General features: G+C 44.9%; 1 protein-coding gene across 1 annotated transcript in view; it reads right to left on the reverse strand.

Annotated features, from left to right (window-relative positions):
* Window positions 1-13,718: 13,718 nt before the first annotated feature.
* The window catches only part of LOC144592255 (solute carrier family 28 member 3-like), a 114,014-nt gene continuing 108,029 nt past the window's right edge, over window positions 13,719-19,703 (reverse strand). The window contains exon 15 of the mRNA XM_078396787.1: window positions 13,719-13,885. Within this exon, the coding sequence (XP_078252913.1) occupies window positions 13,719-13,885 (167 nt within the window). The remainder of the gene's footprint in view (window positions 13,886-19,703) is intronic.

A 19,703-nucleotide genomic window follows, 5' to 3' on the forward strand; every position in this document is an offset into this window, starting at 1 on the left:
GGATTGTTCGACGTACCCTACAAAGAGGCAGGCATAGCTCGGGCCCATGCGAGTGCCCATAGCTACGCTTCGGATTTGGAGGAAGTGGGAGGAGTCAAAGGAGAAGTGGTTGAGGGTAAGAACCATCTCTACTTGGCGGAGGAGAGTATTGGTAGATGGAGATTGGCTGGTTCTGCGGTTGAGGAAGAAACGGAGGGCTTCAAGACCATCCTGGTGGGGGATGGAGGTGTAGAGTGACTGAACATCCATAGTAAAGATGAGAGAGTGGGGGCCTGGAAAACTGAAGTTATTGAGGAGACAGGGAGCATGTGAGGTGTCTTGGACATAGGTAGGGAGGGATTGGATGAGGGGGGATTGGATGGAGTCGAGGGAGGTGGAGATTAATTTGGTGGGACATGAACAGGCAGAAACAATGGGTTTGCCAGGACAGTTCTGTTTGTGGATTTTGGGGAGAAGGTAAAATTAGGCCGTGCGGGGCTGGGGAATTATAAGGTTGGAGGCATTAGAGGGCAGAGAGCGGAAGTGATGAGATCAGTGATGGTGTTAAGAGATTAAGGCCTGGTGTTCGTCTGTGGGGTCATGGTCCAAGTATGAATAGGGGGTGTCTGAGAGTTGTCGTCTGACTTCAGTCCGGTAGAGGTCAGCGCGCCAGACTACCACAGCACCTCCCTTGTCGGCGGAGAGGGAGCGGTCTGGTGGCGAGCAAGTTTGTGGAGTCCAGGTACGAAAGAAAGCGTTTGTTGAGGGCGTGGATCTGGCGTTGGATAAAGTACAGTTGGGGTCCGTTGCAGGTATGCATGAGTGAGGCCCGGAGCAGCGGGAGAGTTGGAGGGAGCGGTCTGGAGGCAAGCATGTTTACGATCCTTTGTGGAGTCCAGGTACAAAAGAAAGGAATGTCCATATGCTATTCCATGAATATCCTTCAGAATTTTGTGTATCTCTTTTGTCTTTTATAACCTTTTTTCCATGAAAACAATGAAAGGAATGAAATCATGTTATCAATTGTATTTAAAGTGTCAATTTAAAATCCTGACTCAGCTTTGTCCCCATATCTTGCAAGTAAATCCTCTTTGAATACAAATGCACATGTGCAACAGACATCTAAAATTTCTCATGTTTAATTATTGAATAAACTGAAAATATTTCTTATTTCCCAGCTAAGTATTTTAGAAACATAGCAAATAGGTGCAGGAGTAGGACATTCGGCCCTTTGATTCAGCACCGCCATTCAATATGATTGTGGTTGATAATTCAAAATCAGTACCCCGTTCCTGCTTTCTCCCCATATCCCTTGATTCCCTTAGCACTAAGAGTTATATCTAATTTTCTCTTGAATACATCCAGTGAATTGGCATCCACTGCCTTCTGTGACAGAATTCCAGATTCACAACTCTCTGGGTGAAAAAGTTTTTCCTCATTTCAGTCTTAAATGGCCTACCCCTTAATCTTAAACTGTGATCCCTGGTTCAAGACTCCCCTAACATCGGGAAATTTTTTCCTACATCTAGCCCTTCCAATCCCTTAAGAATTTTATATGTTTCTATAAGATCCCCTCTCATCCTTCTAAATTCCAGTGAATACAAGCCCAGTCGACCCATTCTTTCATCATATGTCAGTCCCGCCATCCCGGGAATTAACCTGGTGAACCTATGCTGCACTCCCTCAATAATAATAACGTCCTTCCTCAAATTAGGAGACCAAAACTAGAAATCTTGGACGCATTGGTGATCATTTTCCGATGTTCTATAGATTCAGGATCAGTTCCCGTGGATTGGAGGGTAGCTAACGTTATCCCACTTTTCAAGAAAGGGGGGAGAGAGAAAACGGGAAATTATAGACCAGTTTGCCTGACATCAGTTGTGGGGAAGGTGCTGGAGTCAATTATAAAAGAAGAAATTGCGGAACATTTGGATAGCATTAACAGGATCGTTCCGAGTCAGCATGGATTTACGAAGGGAAATCATGCTTGACTAATCTTCTGGATTTTTTGAGGATGTAACTAGGAAAATGGACAAGGGAGAGCCAGTGGATGTAGTGTACCTGGACTTTCAGAAAGCCTTTGATAAAGTCCCACATAGGAGATTAGTGGGCAAGATTAGAGCACATGGTATTGGGGGTAGGGCGCTGACATGGATAGAAAATTGGTTGGCAGACAGGAAACAAAGAGTAGGGATTAACGGGTCCCTTTCAGAATGGCAGGCAGTGACTAGTGGGGTACCGCAAGGCTCGGTGCTGGGACCGCAGCTATTTACAATATACATTAATGACTTAGATGAAGGGATTAAAAGTAACATTAGCAAATTTGCAGATGACACAAAGCTGGGTGGCAGTGTGAACTGTGAGGAGAATGCTATGAGGATGCAGGGTGACTTGGACCGGTTGTGTGAATGGGCAGATGCATGGCAGATGCAGTTTAATGTGGATAAATGTGAGGTTATCCACTTTGGTGGTAAGAACAGGAAGGCAGATTATTATCTGAATGGTATCAAGTTAGGAAATGGGGAAGTACAAAGAGATCTGGGTGTCCTTGTTCATCAGTCACTTAAAGTTAGCGTGCAGTGAAGAAAGCTAATGGCATGTTGGCCTTTATGACAAGAGGAGTTGAGTATAGGAGCAAAGAGGTCCTTCTGCAGTTGTACAGGGACCTGGTGAGACCGCACCTGGAGTACTGTGTGCAGTTTTGGTCTCTAAATTTGAGGAAGGACATTCTTGCTATTGAGGGCGTGCAGCGTAGGTACACTAGGTTAATTCCCGGAATGGCGGGACTGTCGTATATTGAAAGACTGGAGCGACTAGGCTTGTATATGCTGGAATTTAGAAGGATGAGAGGGGATCTTATTGAAACATATAAGATTATTAAGGGATTGGACATGTTAGAGGCAGGAAACATGTTCCCAATGTTGGGGGAGTCCAGAACCAGGGCCCATAATTTAAGAATAAGGGACAGGCCATTTAGAACAGAGATGAGGAAAAACGTTTTCAGTCAGAGAGAGGTAAATCTGTGGAATTCTCTGCCTCAGAAGGCCGTGGGGGCCATTTCTCTGGAAGCTTTCAAGAGAGAACTAAATAGAGCTCTTAAAGATAGCGGAGTTAGGGGTATGGAGAGAAGGCAGGAACGGGGTACTGATTGTGAATGATCAGCCATGATCACATTGAATGGCGGTGCTGGCTCGAAGGGCCGAATGGCCTACTCCTGCACCTATTGTCTATTGTCTATAAAACTGCACACAATACTCCAGGTGCGGTCTCACCAGGACCCTGTACAACTGCAGTAGGACCTCCTTGCTCCTAAACTCAAATCTTCTCGCAATGAAGGCCAACGTGTGATTAGCTTTCTTCACTGCCTGCTGTACCTGCATGCTTACTTTCAGTAACAGATGTGCAAGGACACCCAGGTCACTTTGCACCTCCCCTTTTCCTAATCTGACACCATTCAGATAATGATCTGCCTTCTTTGTTTTTGTCACCAAAGTGGATAACCTCACCTTTATCCACATTATACTGCATCTGCCATGCATCTGCTCACTCACCCAATCTATCCAAGTCACCCTGCGGCCTCCTAGCATCCTCCTCGCAGCTCACACTGCCACCCAGCTTTGTGTCATCCGCAAAATTGGAGTTGTCACATTTAATTCCTTTATCTAAATTGTTAATATATATTGTAAATAACTGGGGTCCCAACACGGAGCCTTGCGGCACACCACTAGTCACTGCCTGTCATTCTGAAAAGGACCTGTTAATTCCTTCTCTTTGCTTCCTGTCTGCCATCCATTTCTCTATTCATGTCAATACCCTAACCCCAATACCATGTGCTCTAACTTTGTACATTAATCTCTTGTGTGGGACCTTGTGAAAGGCTTTTTGAAAGTCCAAATACACCACATCCACTGGCTCTTCCTTATCCATTCTCCTTGTTACATCCTCAAAAAATCCAGAAGATCAGTCATGCATAATTTCCCCTTCATAAATCCATGCTGAATTTGACCGATCCTGTCACTACTTTCCAAATGCGCTGCCATTTCATCTTTAATAATCGACTCAAGCATCTTCCCCACTACCGATGTCAGGCTAACAGGTCTATAATTCCCCATTTTCCCTCTTCCCTCCTTTCTTAAAAAATGGGATTACATTAGCTACCCTCCAGTCCACAGGAACACCATTTCCTGACTAATGTGGATTCCCTTCAGTTCCTCCCTCCCACTAGATCCTCGTTCCCAGTATTTCTGGATTGTTTGTGTCGTCCTTAGTGAAGACAGAACTAAATTACTTGTTTAACTGGTCTGCCATTTCCTTGTTTTCCATTTAAAATTCACCTGTTTCTGACTGTAAGGGACCTACATTTGTCTTCACTAATCCTTTCCTCTTCATATATATATGAAAGCTTTTAGTCAATTCCCTCCAAGCATTCTTTCATGCTCTATTTTCCTCCGCTTTATTAACCCCATTGCCCTCCTCTGTTGAATTCTAAATTTCTCCCAGTCCTCCAGTTTGCTGCTTCCTCTGGCCAATTTATATGCCTCTTCCTTGGATTTAACAATCCAATTGCCAATTATTTTAAGTACAAGATGTAACAATAAGACCATAAGAAATAAGAACGGGACTAAGTTATTTGGACCTTCAAGTCCTCTCTGTCAGGTGGATTCAGGTGAGGAGGAATGATGTCTGGAGACAGGTGGGGGAGAGATGATTGGAGATAGTAACTAATGCTGGAGATTCAGTAGAGAAGACAAAACAATGTAGAATCTGATAAGGAAGTGAACCAGAGAGAGGGGTTGTTTCTATTGTTTTATTGTGTTATTATTGTCATGTGTATCGAGATAAAGTAAAAAGCTATGCGTGTGTGTTGTTGAGTAAAATCAAATCAAGCCATTCACAAGTACAACAGGTCGTGCAAAGAGAAAAATGCCAGAGTGTAGAATATGGTGTCGCGGCATTATAGCCTACTTTTGCAGAGAAAGTGCAGAAAAAAGAAAAACTGCAACATCCCCAAGGAGGTCGTTTGAAGATCGGGACTTTTGGAAGGATCATTCAGTAGTCTGTTTACAGCACGGAAGTAGCTGTTTCTGAATCTGGTTGTATGTGCTTTCAAACTTTTGTATCTTCTGCCGAATGAGAGAGAGGCGAAGAGGGAATGACCAGAGTAAAAATGGTCCTTGATTATGTTGGCTGCTTTCCCAATGCAGCATGGTGTAGATGGTCGATGGGAGGGAGGCTGATTTGTGTAATAGACTGGGCTACATCTACAACTCTACAATTTCTTGGGCAGAAAATGTTGCAAATCCAAGATGCAATGCATCCTAATAGGATGTTGTCTAAAGTGCATCTGTTAAAGTTATTAAAAGTTGTTGGAGGACAGGACTGGCAGATCAACGTTCCAAAGTACTGATGTTTCAGACGCAAAAGATGTGAAATTGGTTTACTAATCAGTGAGAATGTCACAGCAAGACTCATAGTAGAAATACTAGAGGGGTTGTTCAGTGAGGCAATATGGGCACCACTCAAAAATAAGAAAGGTGCAATAACTCTAGTGAAATTGCACTGTGGGCCTCCGATAGCCAACAGGAGCTGGAGGAACACATATATAGACAGATTATGGAAAGATGCAAAAGCAACAGGGTTCTTGTAGTGGGGAACTTTAAATTCCCCAACATTGCCAGGGACTTACTCAGTGCAATAGGCTTAGATGGGGCAGATATTGTAAGGTGTGACCAAGAGTGTTTCCTGAAACAGTATGTGGATAGTCCAACTTGAGTGAAAATACTGGACTTTCCATTGGGAACATGCCTGGACATGTGACAGGTATTTTGGGAACAATAAGTTTATATGGATTAATTTGGACCTTGCGGTAAGGCAAATTGTAACATTATTAGGCAGGAATGAAAGAGAGTAAATTGGGGGCAGTTTTTATATGGTAAGTCCCCATCTGACATGTGAGAGTTATTTAAAGGCCAGCTGATTAAAGTTCAGGACCATAATGTTCTACTAAGATAAAGGGACATGAATGGAAAAGTGAGGATGACCAAAGAGGTTGTAAATTTAGTCAATAAGAAAAAGGAAGTATATACTGTATAAGGTTCAGAAAGACTAAATAAGACAGGCCTTAGAGGAATATAAAGCAAGCAGGAAATAACTCAAGTGGGCAATTAAAAAGGCCAAAGGGAACCATGAAGTGACACTGGAGGGTCAGATTAAAGAAACTACCAAGGTTTAAAACAAGATGGAACCAGGGAGAGGCCAGGATAAAGGTGAGAATTTAGACAGAGGATGTAGGCAAGGTACTAAATGCGTACTTTGCATCCGTATTCACGAAGGAAATGGAGGTCAGTCAGATCAGTGTAGGAATATTAATATGCTGGCACAGCAGGAGATTAGGAAGGTGGTAGTGTTGGGGCTCTTGAAGAGCATCAAGATGGATAACACCAGAGGGCCTGATGGGATCTATTCCATGTTAGTGAGAGAAGAGAGAAGGTTGCAAAGCTCTTGATGATTTTTGTATCTTCTCTAGCCACAGGTGAGGTCCCAAATAGGGGAGTGCCCAATATTGTGCCTTTGTTTAAGAGAAATAGAGATAATCCAGGAAATTATAGGCCAGTGAGCCTCATCAGTACTATGGAAGCTATTGGTGAGGATTCTTTGGGTAGGGATTTACTGGTATTTAGAAGAGAATGGGCTAATTAGGGACAGTCTGCATGGCTTTGTATTACTCGTTATAACCTTCCCCGCAGCCGGCACTGGACCATTGTGGGTTCCACCTTTCCTTGATCATCATTGCTGGCTTTGATCTGTCTTTTTGTATATCTTCATTAATTTGTTTTATGTACCTTTTCATATCGCTCATTTCCCTCTCCCCTGACTCTCAGTCTGAAGAAGGGTCTCGACCCAAAACATCACCTATTACTTTTCTCCAGAGATGCTGCCTGACCTGCTGGGTTACGCCAGCTTTTTGTGTCTATCGTGGATGTAGATAGGTTGGTTAAGAAGTTTGCAGACGATACCAAAATAAATGGAGTTACCGACAGTGAGGATGGTTGTCAAAGTATACAGCAGAATATAGATCAGCTACAGAATGGGCTGAGAAATGGCAGCTGGAATGAAAGCAAGTGTGATGTACTGCACTATGAGAGGTCAAATGCACAGGGGGAGTATACTGTTAACGGCAAAACCCTTAACAGACACAAAGTGCTGGAGTTCAGCTGCTCAGGCAGCACTCCTGGAGAACATGGATAGGGAATTTTCAAGATAAGGATCCTTCTTCAGAGTCTGAAGCATTGGTGTACAGAGGAATCTTGGAGTCCATATCTCCATGAAAGTGCCAAAGAAGGCCTTCATTGGTTGGGGCATTGAGTATAAGAATTAGTTTGCAGCTCCATAAGACTTTGGTTAGGATGCTATTGGAGTATTGTGTACAGTTCTGATTGCCCCATTACAGGTATGTTGTGGAGGCTTTAGAGGAGATGCAGAAGAGGTTTACCAGAATATGCCTGGATTAAAGAGTATTAGCTGTAAGGAGAGGTTGAAAAAACGGACTGTTTCCTCAGGAGCATTGGAGGCTGAGAGAAGACCTAACAGAAGTATAAAAATTATGGAAGGCATAGATAGGGTGGATAGTCAAAACCTTTCACTCAGGGTGGAAATGTCAGACTGGAGGGCATAGCTTTAAGGTAAGAGGGGCAATGTTTAAAGGGATGAATATGGCAAGATTCTTTACACAAAGAGTGGTAAGTGCTTCGTGCCAGGGGTGATGGTAGTAGCAGATACAATAGTGGCATTTAAGAAGCTGTTAAATAGGCACATGGATCGGCATGGAGTGAAGGAAAATGGATCACCAGCATGTCGTTTAAATTAGCATCATGTTCGTCACAGACATTGTGAGCCATAGGGCCTGTTCCGGTTCTATATTCTATGAGAAGGCGGGTTTTTTAATCTGAATTTTTAAAATTCAATATTCATGCCATTGGGTTGTGGACTGCCCAGCAGAATATGAGGTGCTGTTCTTCACAAATTGCGCATGGCTTACATGGAGGAGGCTGCAGACAGGAAAGAAAAGGGAGGTAAAATGGCTAGAAATTGGGAGCACCAGCAGGCTCTTATTTTTTTTTCTTTGGTTACCAGTCTCTTTCCAACTCAACCTACACCCAAAATATTTTCCAATTTTGATTCTCCCAATAGAAAGCAACTTCCAAAATTGTTACCTGCAGTATTGTGTTTTTTTAACAATTAATTAAGTTATAAAGAATAGTGTTACAAGGAACTGATAAATAGTTCAAATACCTGGTAAAAAGATTTAAGCAGCATCCTTTGAGCAATACAGACTTAATTGGCAGGGTGGATGTATTGAAAGAATTCTCCAGAAATAAAGGGCAAACTGAATAAATGTCTTTTGGAGCTCTATATAATATTCCTGTTAAAATAAATAAAGTTTGTAAGTCTTAAACCTTATGTTAAATATTAATCAAACCATAATAAAGAAACATTTGTGTGCATTGTCCCCATTTTGGATGCATGCCAATTGCAATAAAAAGGCTGGAAAGATGGCAGCATCTGCAGCAAGAAAATTTGAGTTAATTCTTCTGCCAATAATTTTTCATTGTGTCTAACGTATGGAACGAGTATTGGTCCTAGTCCACTCAATTATAATAGTTTTAAATGTCCATAAATGGCCAGATATTATCTTAGTGCAATCTGTGATCTGCTGCTGGCTTTTTTATTAATGACATCCAGGTATCAATTTTGAACCAAACTCTGCTCTCCTGGGAACATCCTGGTTACTGCTGACCATAATCTATTTCTACTCCTGTGGATCTATATCATGCAAAGCATGAGATAAGCACGGGAGGTATTAAAACAAAATTAGAATCCCAGATTTTTTTTTTAACAATATCCTTAAAATGAAATTTCCACATTTAAATTTTATCTTGTCATCTCTTCGAGGAAATTCTATTGAATGCAGGGGTTTTGTGGAAAACTATTTTAAGTATTTTTCTAATAGTTCTCAAATAAAATTATAAAATGCCATTTTCAGGGATCATAATAAAACTTGTGACCTTTATTCTGTAAAATAAAGATTTAAGATGAGGGTGGAAAGATTTAATAGGAACCTGAGGGTAATCTTTTTACACAAAGGGTGGTGGGTGTATGGAATGTGCAGCTGGAGGAGGCAGTTCCATACACCCACTGGTGTATGAACTGTGAGGAAGATGCTATGAGGTTGCAGGGTGACTTGGACAGGTTGTGTGAGTGGGCGGATGCATGGCAGATGCAGTTTAATAATATAATAATAATAATAATAATAATAATAATAATAATATTCATTTATTGTCATTGCAACGAGTACAACGAAATTAAAAAATAGCCAATCCTGACGGTGCGTACAAACATATATGCAATAAATGCAAAAACAAATAAATACATAAATACAATTAAATACAATTATATTAAGTACAAGATTTTTTAACGGTGTTGCCTAGTGCAAAGGTAGTGTTCAGTTCTCGTATGGCCCTGGGGTAAAAACTGTTTTTAAGTCTGTTTGTTCGGGATTTGATCGACCTGAAACGTCGACCAGAGGGCAGATGAACAAACAGACGGTGGCCGGGGTGGGATGGATCTTTTATTATTTTGCCTGCTCTACTGAGGCAGCGTAGGCTGAACAGGTGCTCCAGGGAGGGCAGTGAGCAGCCGATGATCTTCTGGGCCGTCGTGATGACCCTCTGAAGGGCCTTCCTGTCCTTTTCTGAGCAGCTGGCATACCATGTGGTTATACAGTATGCCAGCACACTCTCGATGGAGCAGCGATAGAAGGACAACATGAGCTTCTCCTGCAGGTTGGTTTTCCTGAGGATCCTCAGGAAGTGGAGTCTCTGCTGTGCCTTCTTTACTGTGGTGATGGTGTTGGTAGACCAGGTAAGATCCTCTGCGATGTGCGTACCCAGGAACCTGAAAGCTGGTACCCTTTCCACACAGACCCCATTGATGTAGAGTGGGTCGTAATCTCCACTGGTTTTTCTAAAGTCAATTATAAGTTCCTTTGTTTTGGAGGAGTTCAGGACCAGATTGTTCACTGAACACCATGCTGCCAGCCTTTGGATTTCATCCCTATAGGCTGTCTCATCTCCTTCTGAGATGAGTCCAACCACAGTCGTGTCATCCGCGAACTTGATGATGGTGTTGGTGGGATGGGTGGGGGCGCAGTCGTGAGTGTAGAGGGAGTAAAGGATGGGGCTCAACACACAGCCCTATGGTGAGCCGGTGCTCAGTGTAATGGTGGAGGAGAGGTGAGGGCCTATTTTGACGGTCTGGGGGCGGTTGGTCAGGAAGTCCTTGATCCATTGGCAGATGGTTTGGGAAAATCCAAGGTCGGAAAGTTTGGTGACCAGTCTGCTCGGGATGACCGTGTTAAAGGCAGAGCTGAAGTCGAGGAAGAGCATCCTCACATAGCTCCCCTGGTGTTCAAGGTGGGTCAGTGCAGTGTGAAGAGCAGTGTCGATGGCATCCCCTGTAGACCTATTTGCTCTGTAGGCAAACTGGTGTGGGTCGAAGGTGGGTGGGAGGCTGGCTTTGATGTGCTGCAGGACCAGTCTCTCGAAGCACTTTGTGATGACCGGTGTGAGTGCTACCGGACGGTAGTCGTTAAGACCGCTGATGACAGACTTTTTCGGCAGTGGGATGATTATGGCGGACTTCAGGCAGGGAGGGATGGTTGATTTTAAAAGGGACAGGTTGAAGATTTTTGTGAAGACCTCAGATAATTGGTCTGCACATTCCCTCAGCACTCTGCCCGTCACACCATCGGGGCCTGCAGCTTTCCTGGGATTCACTGCTCTGAGCACGCGCTTAACATCATACTCCTGCACAGTGAAGGTGTTGCTGTCAGGTGCTGGAGAGGGTGTTATGTCTGCCACTGTAGCTTTCACCTCGAAACGAGCAAAGAAACAGTTAAGTTCCTCTGCCAGCGAGGCGTCGCCGTCGGCAGTCGTGCGGTTGCTGGTCTTGTAGTTGGTGATGTGCTGGATGCCTTGCCATACCCGCCGTGGGTCATTGTTGGAAAAGTGGTCCTCAATCTTCCTCTTGTAGGACGCTTTGGCATCCTTGATGCCTCTCTTCAGGTTGGTTCTAGCAGCACTGTATAGAGCTCTATCACTAGACCTGAAGGCGGTGTTACGGTCCTTGAGGAGAGACCTGACATCCTTTGTCATCCAGGGTTTTTGATTGGGATACAACCGGATGCGTTGTGGATAAGTGTGAGGTTATCCACTTTGGTGGTAAGAATAGGAAGGCAGATTATTATCTGAATGGTGTCAAGTTAGGAAAAGGGGACATACAACGAGATCTGGGTGTCCTAGTGCATCAGTCACTGAAAGGAAGCATGCAGGTACAGCAGGCAGTGAAGAAAGCCAATGGAATTTTGGCCTTCATATCAAGAGGAGTTGAGTATAGGAGCAAAGAGGTCCTTCTGCAGTTGGACAGGGCCCTAGTGAGACCATACCTGGAGTACTGTGTGCAGTTTTGGTCTCCAAATTTGAGGAAGGATATTCTTGCTATTGAGGGTGTGCAGCGTAGGTTTACTAGGTTAATTCCCGGAATGGCGGGACTGTCATATGTTGAAAGACTGGAGCGACTAGGCTTGTATATACTGGAATTTAGAAGGATGAGAGGGGATCTTATCAAACCATATAAGATTATTAAGGGGTTGGACACGTTAGAGGCAGGAAACATGTTCCCAATGTTGGGGGAGTCCACAGTTTAAGAATAAGGGGTAGGCCATTTAGAACGGAGATGAGGAAAAACTTTTTCAGTCAGAGTTGTTCAATGTGATCATGGCTGATCATTCACAATCAGTACCCCGTTCCTGCTTTCTCCCCATACCCCCTGACTCCGCTATCCTTAAGAGCTCTATCTAGCTCTCTCTTGAATGCATTCAAGGAATTGGCCTCCACTGCCTTCTGAGGCAGAGAATTCCACAGATTCACAACTCTCTGACTGAAAAAGTTTTTCCTCATCTCCGTTCTAAATGGCCTACCCCTTATTCTTAAAGTGTGGCCCCCTTGTTCTGGACTCCCCCAACATTGGGAACATGTTTCCTGCCTCTAACGTGTTCAACCCCTTAATAATCTTTTCATTTCGATAAGATCCCCTCTCATCCTAAATTCCAGTTTATACAAGCCTAGTCGCTCCAGTCTTTCCACATGACAGTCCCGCCATTCCTGGAATTAACCTAGTAAACCTACGCTGCACACCCTCAATAGCAAGAATATCCTTCCTCAAATTTGGAGACCAAAACTGCACACAGTACTCCAAGTGCGGTCTCCCTAGGGCCCTGTACAACTGCAGAAGGACCTCTTTGCTCCTATACTCAACTCCTCTTGTTATGAAGGCCAACATTCCATTGGCTTTCTTCACTGCCTGCTGTACATGCATGCTTTCTTTCAGTGACTGATGCACTAGGACACCCAGATCTCGTACGTCCCCTTTTTCTAACTTGACACCATTCAGATAATACTCTGCCTTCCTATTCTTACCTCCAAAGTGGATAACCTCACACTTATCCACATTAAACTACATCTGCCATGCATCCGCCCACTCACACAACCTGTCCAAGTCACCCTGCAACCTCATAGCATCTTCCTCACAGTTCACACTGCCACCCATCTTTGTATCATCTGCAAATTTGCTAATGGTACTTTTAATCCCTTCATCCAAGAACAATTTGCTGGGAGATTGCAGACAGCTGCAGGTCAAATAAGGTTGTTGTAGTAGGTGATTTTAACTTTCCCATTGTAGACTAGGAAAATCATAGTGTGAAGGGTTCAGATGGGATGCAATTCCTCAAAAGTGTTCGGGAGAGTTTTCTTAAGCAGTATGTGGAGGTTCCCACATGTGAGAGGGTAACGTTGGATCTACATCATGATTTGGAAAAGTGGTACAACATTTGCCACCCTCTAGTCTTCCGGCACCTCTCTTGTATTTAAGGACGACTCGTAAATTTCAACCAGGGCTCCCGCAATTTAAAGTGTACAAAATCATGAGAGGAATATTAATTGGGTAGATGCACAGAGTCTTTTGCCCACAATAGGGGAATCGAGGACCATAGGTTCAAGATGATGGGGAAAAGATTTAATAGGAATCTGAGGGGTAACTTCTTCACACAAAGAGTGGTGGGTGTATGGAACAAGCTGCCAGTGGAGGTAGTTGAGGCTGGGACTATCCCATTGTTTAAGAAACAGTTAGACAGGTACATGGATAGGACAGGTTTGGAAGGATACGGACCAAGCGCAGGCAAGTGGGACTAGTATAGCTGGGACATTATTGGCCAGTGTGGACAAGTTGTGCCGAAGGGCCTATTTCCACACTGTATCACTCTATAACTCTCTATGACTCTAACTACCTAAAGATGGACAGAATTCTTACAGAATCGACTAATTTCACTGAACCTAAAGAGTATGTTTGCTTTTGAGTCTCCCTTTCTTTTGTTCAATCTTTATTTTACTTTATTTTAGCAAAGCAGATTTAGCTTTGAATTTACACTTTCTTTACACTTTCACTAATTACACTAATTTACACTTTCTTCCCGATCCTTGCACAACAGTTACTTAAGTGGTTTTAAAGGTAGGCAATACCTTGCTTTATTCTATCAGGCCCATTCCTTGACTGCAAGACAATCAGATCACATTTTCAGCAATGTGCTGCAAAGTATTGTTTAGGTTAGACAGACAAAAGTCGAACTAATAATACATGCCAGTCTTTGCTCTCTTACAGCAAGTTATGAGTAACAGTGTTTTGGTAATCATACCTGCCACACAAGCAGTCATAAAGCAGGCAACAGTCCCAGCAATGAGTGCCCTAAGACTGACAGATGCTATGTCACGAAATCTTGTTGGAGCTATTGATGCTGTTAAAACAAAAGTATAAAGCTAGAGGAGAGGTTTCTTAGTTACCTGTACTTGTAGTATAATCATTTCTTAAAACATCTACAAATATTGTACAATTCAATTCATTTTCCAGGATCTTATTTAAAAATATGTTTCTATCCTATATCAGTTTTAGAAATTGCTTTAATTCCTTAATTCTTTTCTCGAGTTTTATTAATCCTTATCTTAAGTCTGATCTTAAGTCAAAATTGCTACTTCAAGAGATCTCCAGCAGCACACTGTGAACATGCTTGGAACTCAAATTTGGCAACATATGGCAAATGTTGGAAGAATAGTAAATTATGATAGTCAAAGCTTAAGAGTCATGGTCATAGTCTTCCAGCGTGGAAACAGGCCCTTCGGCCCAACATGCCCACACCCGCCACATGTCCCCATCTACACTCGTCCCACCTGCCTGCATTTGGCCCATTCAGTTCAGTTCAGTTTAGTTTATTGTCACGTGTATCGAGTTACAGTAAAAAGCTTTTGTTGCATGCTATTTATTCACAAAATGCTGGAGTAACTCAGCAGGTCAGGCAGCATCTCAGGAGAGAAGGAATGGGTGATGTTTCGGGTCGAGACCCTTCTTCAGACTGATGTCAGGGGGGTGGGACAAAGGAAGGATATAGGTGGAGACAGGAAGACAGTGGGAGATCTGGGAAGGGGGAGGGGAAGAGAGGGACAGAGGAACTATCTAAAATTGGAGAAGTCAATGTTCATACCACTGGGCTGCAAGCTGCCCAGGCGAAATATGAGGTGCTGTTCCTCCAATTTCCGGTGGGACTCACTATCGCACTGGAGGAGGCCCATGACAGAAAGGTCAGACTGGGAATGGGAGGGGGAGTTGAAGTGCTCAGCCACCGGGAGATCAGATTGGTTAATGCGGGCTGAGCGCAGGTGTTGAGCGAAGCAATCGCCGAGCCTGCGTTTGGTTTCGCCGATGTAAATAAGTTGACATCTGGAGCAGCGGATGCAATAGATTAGGTTGGAGGAGGTGCAGGTGAACCTCTGTATCACCTGGAAAGACTGTTTGGGTCCTCTGAGTCAGTGGGTTTATAGTAGATGTCAGTCACTAGTCTGTCTCCTGTCATGGAGATGGTGGGGTCCAGAAACCGGAGGGAGATGTCGGAGATAATCCAGGTATATTTAAGGGCAGGATGGAAATTGGAAGTGAAGTGTATGAAGTCAGTGAGTTCTGCATGAGTATACGACAGACTAGTGACTGACATCTACTATAAACCCACTGACTCGCACAGCTATCTGGACTACACTTCTTCCCACGTGGTCTCCTGCAAAAAGTCCATCCCCTACTCCCAATTCCTCCGTCTACGCCGCATCTGCGCCCAGGATGAGGTGTTTCACACTAGGGCATCAGAGATGTCCTCATTCTTCAGGAAACGGGGCTTCCCCTCTTCCATTATAGATGAGGTATCACTAGGATCTCTTCTACATCCCGCAGCTCTGCTCTTGCTCCCCCTCCCCCCACTCGTAACAAGGACAGAATCCCCCTCGTTCTCACCTTCCACCCCACCAGCCAGCGGATCCAACAAATCATCCGCCAACATTTCCGTCACCTACAACCGGACCCCGCCATTGGCCTTATCTTCCCACCCCCTCCCCTCTCTGCATTCCGCAGAGACCGTTCCCTCCGTAACTCCCTGGTCCACTCGTCCCTTCCTACCCAAACCACCCCATCCCCGGGCGCTTTCCCCTGCAACTGCATGAGATGCAACACCTGTCCCTTTACCTCCCCCCTCAACTCCATCCAAGGACCTAAACAGTCTTTCCAGGTGAGACAGAGGTTCACCTGCACCTCCTCCAACCTCATCTATTGCATCCGCTGCTCCAGATGTCAACTTATTTACATCGGCGAAAACCAAACGCAGGCTCAGCGATCGCTTCGCTCAACACCTGCGCTCGGTCCGCATTAACCAATCTGATCTCCCGGTGGCTGAGCACTTCAACTCCTCCTCCCATTCCCAGTCTCACCTTTCTGTCATGGGCCTCCTCCAGTGCCATAATGAGTCCCACCAGAAATTGAAGGAACAGCACCTCCTATTTCACCTGGGCAGCTTGCAACCCAGTGGTATGAACATTGACTTCTCCAACTTTAGATCGTTCCTCTGTCCCTCTCTTCCCCTCCCCTTCCTAGATCTCCCACTGTCTTCCTGTCTCCACCTATATCCTTCCATTGTCTCGCCCCCCTGACATCAGTCTGAAGAAGGGTCTCGACCCGAAACATCACCCATTCCTTCTCTCCTGAGATGCTGCCTGACCTGCTGAGTTACTCCAGCATTTTGTGAATAAATACCTTCGATTTGTACCAGCATCTGCAGTTATTTTCTTACACTATTTGTTGCATGCTAATCAGCCAGCAGAAAGACAATACATGATTACAATCAATTAATTTACAGTTTATAAATACATGATAAAGGATACGGCATACCCCTCTAAACCTGTCCTTTCCACGGACCTGACTAAATGTTTCTTAAACGGTGCAATAGAACTGCCTCAATTGCCTCCTCCAGCAGTTCCGTACACCCGCCACTTTTTACTCGAAAAGGTGACCTCTTAAGTTCCGATTAAATCTTTCCCCCCTCACCTTAAACCTATGTCCTCTGGTTCTTGATTCCTCTAATCTGCGCAAGAGATTCTGTGGATCTACCTGATCTATTCATCTCATGATTTTGTACACCTCTAGAAGATCACCCCTTCCTCTTGCGTATGGCATGCACAGACGAATGTTGTAGGTCAAGGGTAGTCATCCAGGCCAGGGCAGCATCAGTTGCTGGGTGGATGGCCTTGATGCCACCAGGGAAAAGCCTCAGTGAGCAGTCATTCACGATGTCTGGGATGATCTGGTCTGGATATCCGCAGTCGCAAGCAGGGCTGTCACGTGCAGGTGACGGGCTGTTCTTGCATGGAGGGTGCGGATCCTGTTCAGGGTTAGCCATTGCTTGCGATGGAGATCAAATCCCAGTGGTTTCACCGTGGGGTCTGTGATGACCTCTCCATTGTGGGTGTTGGCATCTTTCCAGGCTCTGCGCCACTCAGTATTGGGGTCAAAGTCTTCCAGGGATTTGGCTGAATACCAGAAGGGCCTGTGGGACTTCAGGCGCATGTTGGGCAGGTTGTTCTAGTCAGCATGGATGGGAAGGTCAGGGTTAGCTTCGATGGTGCACCAATCTTTCAACATCCTCTCCCTTCTGCATATGCTGAGAGGAGCGATGTCAGAGAGGGCAGGGAGCCACTGCAAAGGTGTTGACTTAAGCGTCCTTGTGATGACCCACATTGCAAAGTTAAGGACAGTGTCAACTCATTTAGTGTGGCAGCTTTTAGCCCAAGCTTTTGAGCAAAACTCGGTTGTTGAGTAGACTAGGGCTACGCTTGCGGTACAGACGGTGTGTGCATTGGATCCCCAGCTGTTGCCTACAAGTTTCCTGATGATGTTGACCCTTGCTTTCAGTTTATCAGCCACCCTCTTCAGGTGTTCACGATAGGTGAGGGTGCGGTCCAGGGTGACTCCGAGGTACTTGGGGAATTACTCATTCTTCACTGGCTTACCACAAAAGGACACTCAGAGCTTTGCATTGGCGAGCCGATTGCTGAGGTGAAAGACAGTGACAGTTGTCTTAGATGCGTTGGGGCGAAGTCGCCAGAAGTTGAAGTATTGCTCCATCGCCTTCAAGTCTTGGGTTAGCACTCTGCTGATATCCTCAAGGGAAGCTCCCTGGGAGGCAAGGGCAAGGTCATCTGCATATGCAAACTTCCTGGATGAGGTAGTTGGCATGTCACTCACATAGATGTTGAAGAGTAGGGGAGCTAGGACAGAGTTGCATGTTGAAATCTCCCTTAACCACTGTAGCATTTCCTTTGCGACATGCCAATTTTAATTCTTGATTCAACTTGCACCCTATATCCAGGCTACTGTTTGGGGGCCTGTAGATAACTCCCATTAGGGTATTTATCCCTTACAATTCCTCAGTTCTGTCCATACTGATTCTACATCTCCTGATTCTATGTCACTCCTTGCAAGGGACTGGATATCAACAGCGCGACCCCACCCCCTCTGCCCACCTGTCTGTCTTTTTGATAGGTCGTATACCCCTGAATATTCAGCTCCCAGCCCTGGTCCTCTTGCAGCCATGTCTCTGTAATTCCCACAACATCATACTTGCCAATATCTAACTGAGCCTCAAGCTCATCCACTTTATTTTTTATACTTCGCGCATTCAAATACTTTAACCTCGGTATTCACCTCCCCTCTCACACCGGTCACTATTGGTCCTGACCTTACTCTCTTATCCCTTCTCGAACTTTCCTTCCCATTAATTCGGGAGTCTTTTGCAACTTTTCCTCTAATCACCCTCTTTAACTCCATCTTTATATTCCCAATTTGTCAACCCCTCCCCCCACTATTTAGTTTAAACCCACACGTGTAGCACTAGCAAACCTGCCTACCAGAACACTGGTCACTCTCCAGTTAAGGTGTAACCCATCCCTTTTGTACAGGTCACCCCTACCCCTGAAGAGATCCCAATGGTCTATAAATCTAAATTCCTGCTCCCTGCACCAGCCTCTCAGTCATACATTCATATCCCCTTTCTCCGTTCCTGCCCTCACCAACATGAGGTACAGGAAGCAGTCCAGAGATAACCACCCTGGAAGTCCTGCTCTTCAGTCTTCTTCCTAACTCCTTAAAGTCACGATGCAGAACCTCCTTCCTCTTCCTCCCGACGTCGTTCGTGCCCACGTGCACAACTACTTCTGGCTGTTCACCTTCCCTCTCGAGGATGTTCTGAAGTCGTTCCATGACATCTTTAACCTGGCACCAGGGAGGCAACAGACCATCCTCGAGTCTCGCCTGCCACCACAGAATCTCCTGTCCACACCTCGGACAATGGAGTCACCCACCACTATGGCTCTGCCCGACGTCGGTCTCACCGGTCGAGTCTCATCGTTGGTATTGGAGCCACCGACCTGTCCGCCATTTGGACTGGATGCATCTTCTGCCCCGACAGCTCCCAAGAGGGTGTACCTGTTTTCATTCAGCACAGCCACCGGGGTCTCCTGCACTCCATTTGTACTGCCTCTATATTGGTAGTGAGGGCAAGGACTTGATATGCGCTCATGACATCACCCCTCATTCTCCTGCACTCCAAGGAATAGAGCCCTACCCTCTTCAACCTCTCCCAATAGCTCAGGCCCTCGAGTTCTGGCAACATGCATGTAAAATCTTCTCTACACCCTTTCCAGCTTGACAACATCTTTCCTATAACATGGTGCCAGAACTGAACACAATACTCTAAATGTGGCCTCACCAACGCCTTATACACATGCAACATGACCTCTCAACTTCTATTCTCAATACTCTGACTGATGAACGCCACTGTGCCAAAAGCTTTTTTGACCACCTTATCAATCTGTGATGCCACTTTCAGCGAACTATGTACCTGTACTCCTAGATCCCTCTGCTCTACAACACTCCCAGAGTCCTACCATTCACTGTGTAGGTCCTGCCCATGTTCGTATTCCCAAAATGCAACCTCACAATTTCTCCTAATTAAATTCCATCAACCATTCCTCAGCCCACCTGCCTAACCGATCAAGATCCTGCTGCAATTTTTGCCAACCATCTTCACTATCTGCAATACCCCTTTTGTGAGAAGAACCTAGCATAAATACCGATCATCAGTAATTATTATCCTTCACCAGTTGTTTTTTCCTTCCAAGTCCAAATGAACCAAGACTAGATTTGAAAATCAAAAACTGCAGATTCTGGAATTCAGAAATATAAAG

This window comes from Rhinoraja longicauda, chromosome 3 (assembly GCF_053455715.1).
Source record: "Rhinoraja longicauda isolate Sanriku21f chromosome 3, sRhiLon1.1, whole genome shotgun sequence".
Classification (NCBI taxonomy): Eukaryota; Metazoa; Chordata; class Chondrichthyes; order Rajiformes; family Arhynchobatidae; genus Rhinoraja; species Rhinoraja longicauda.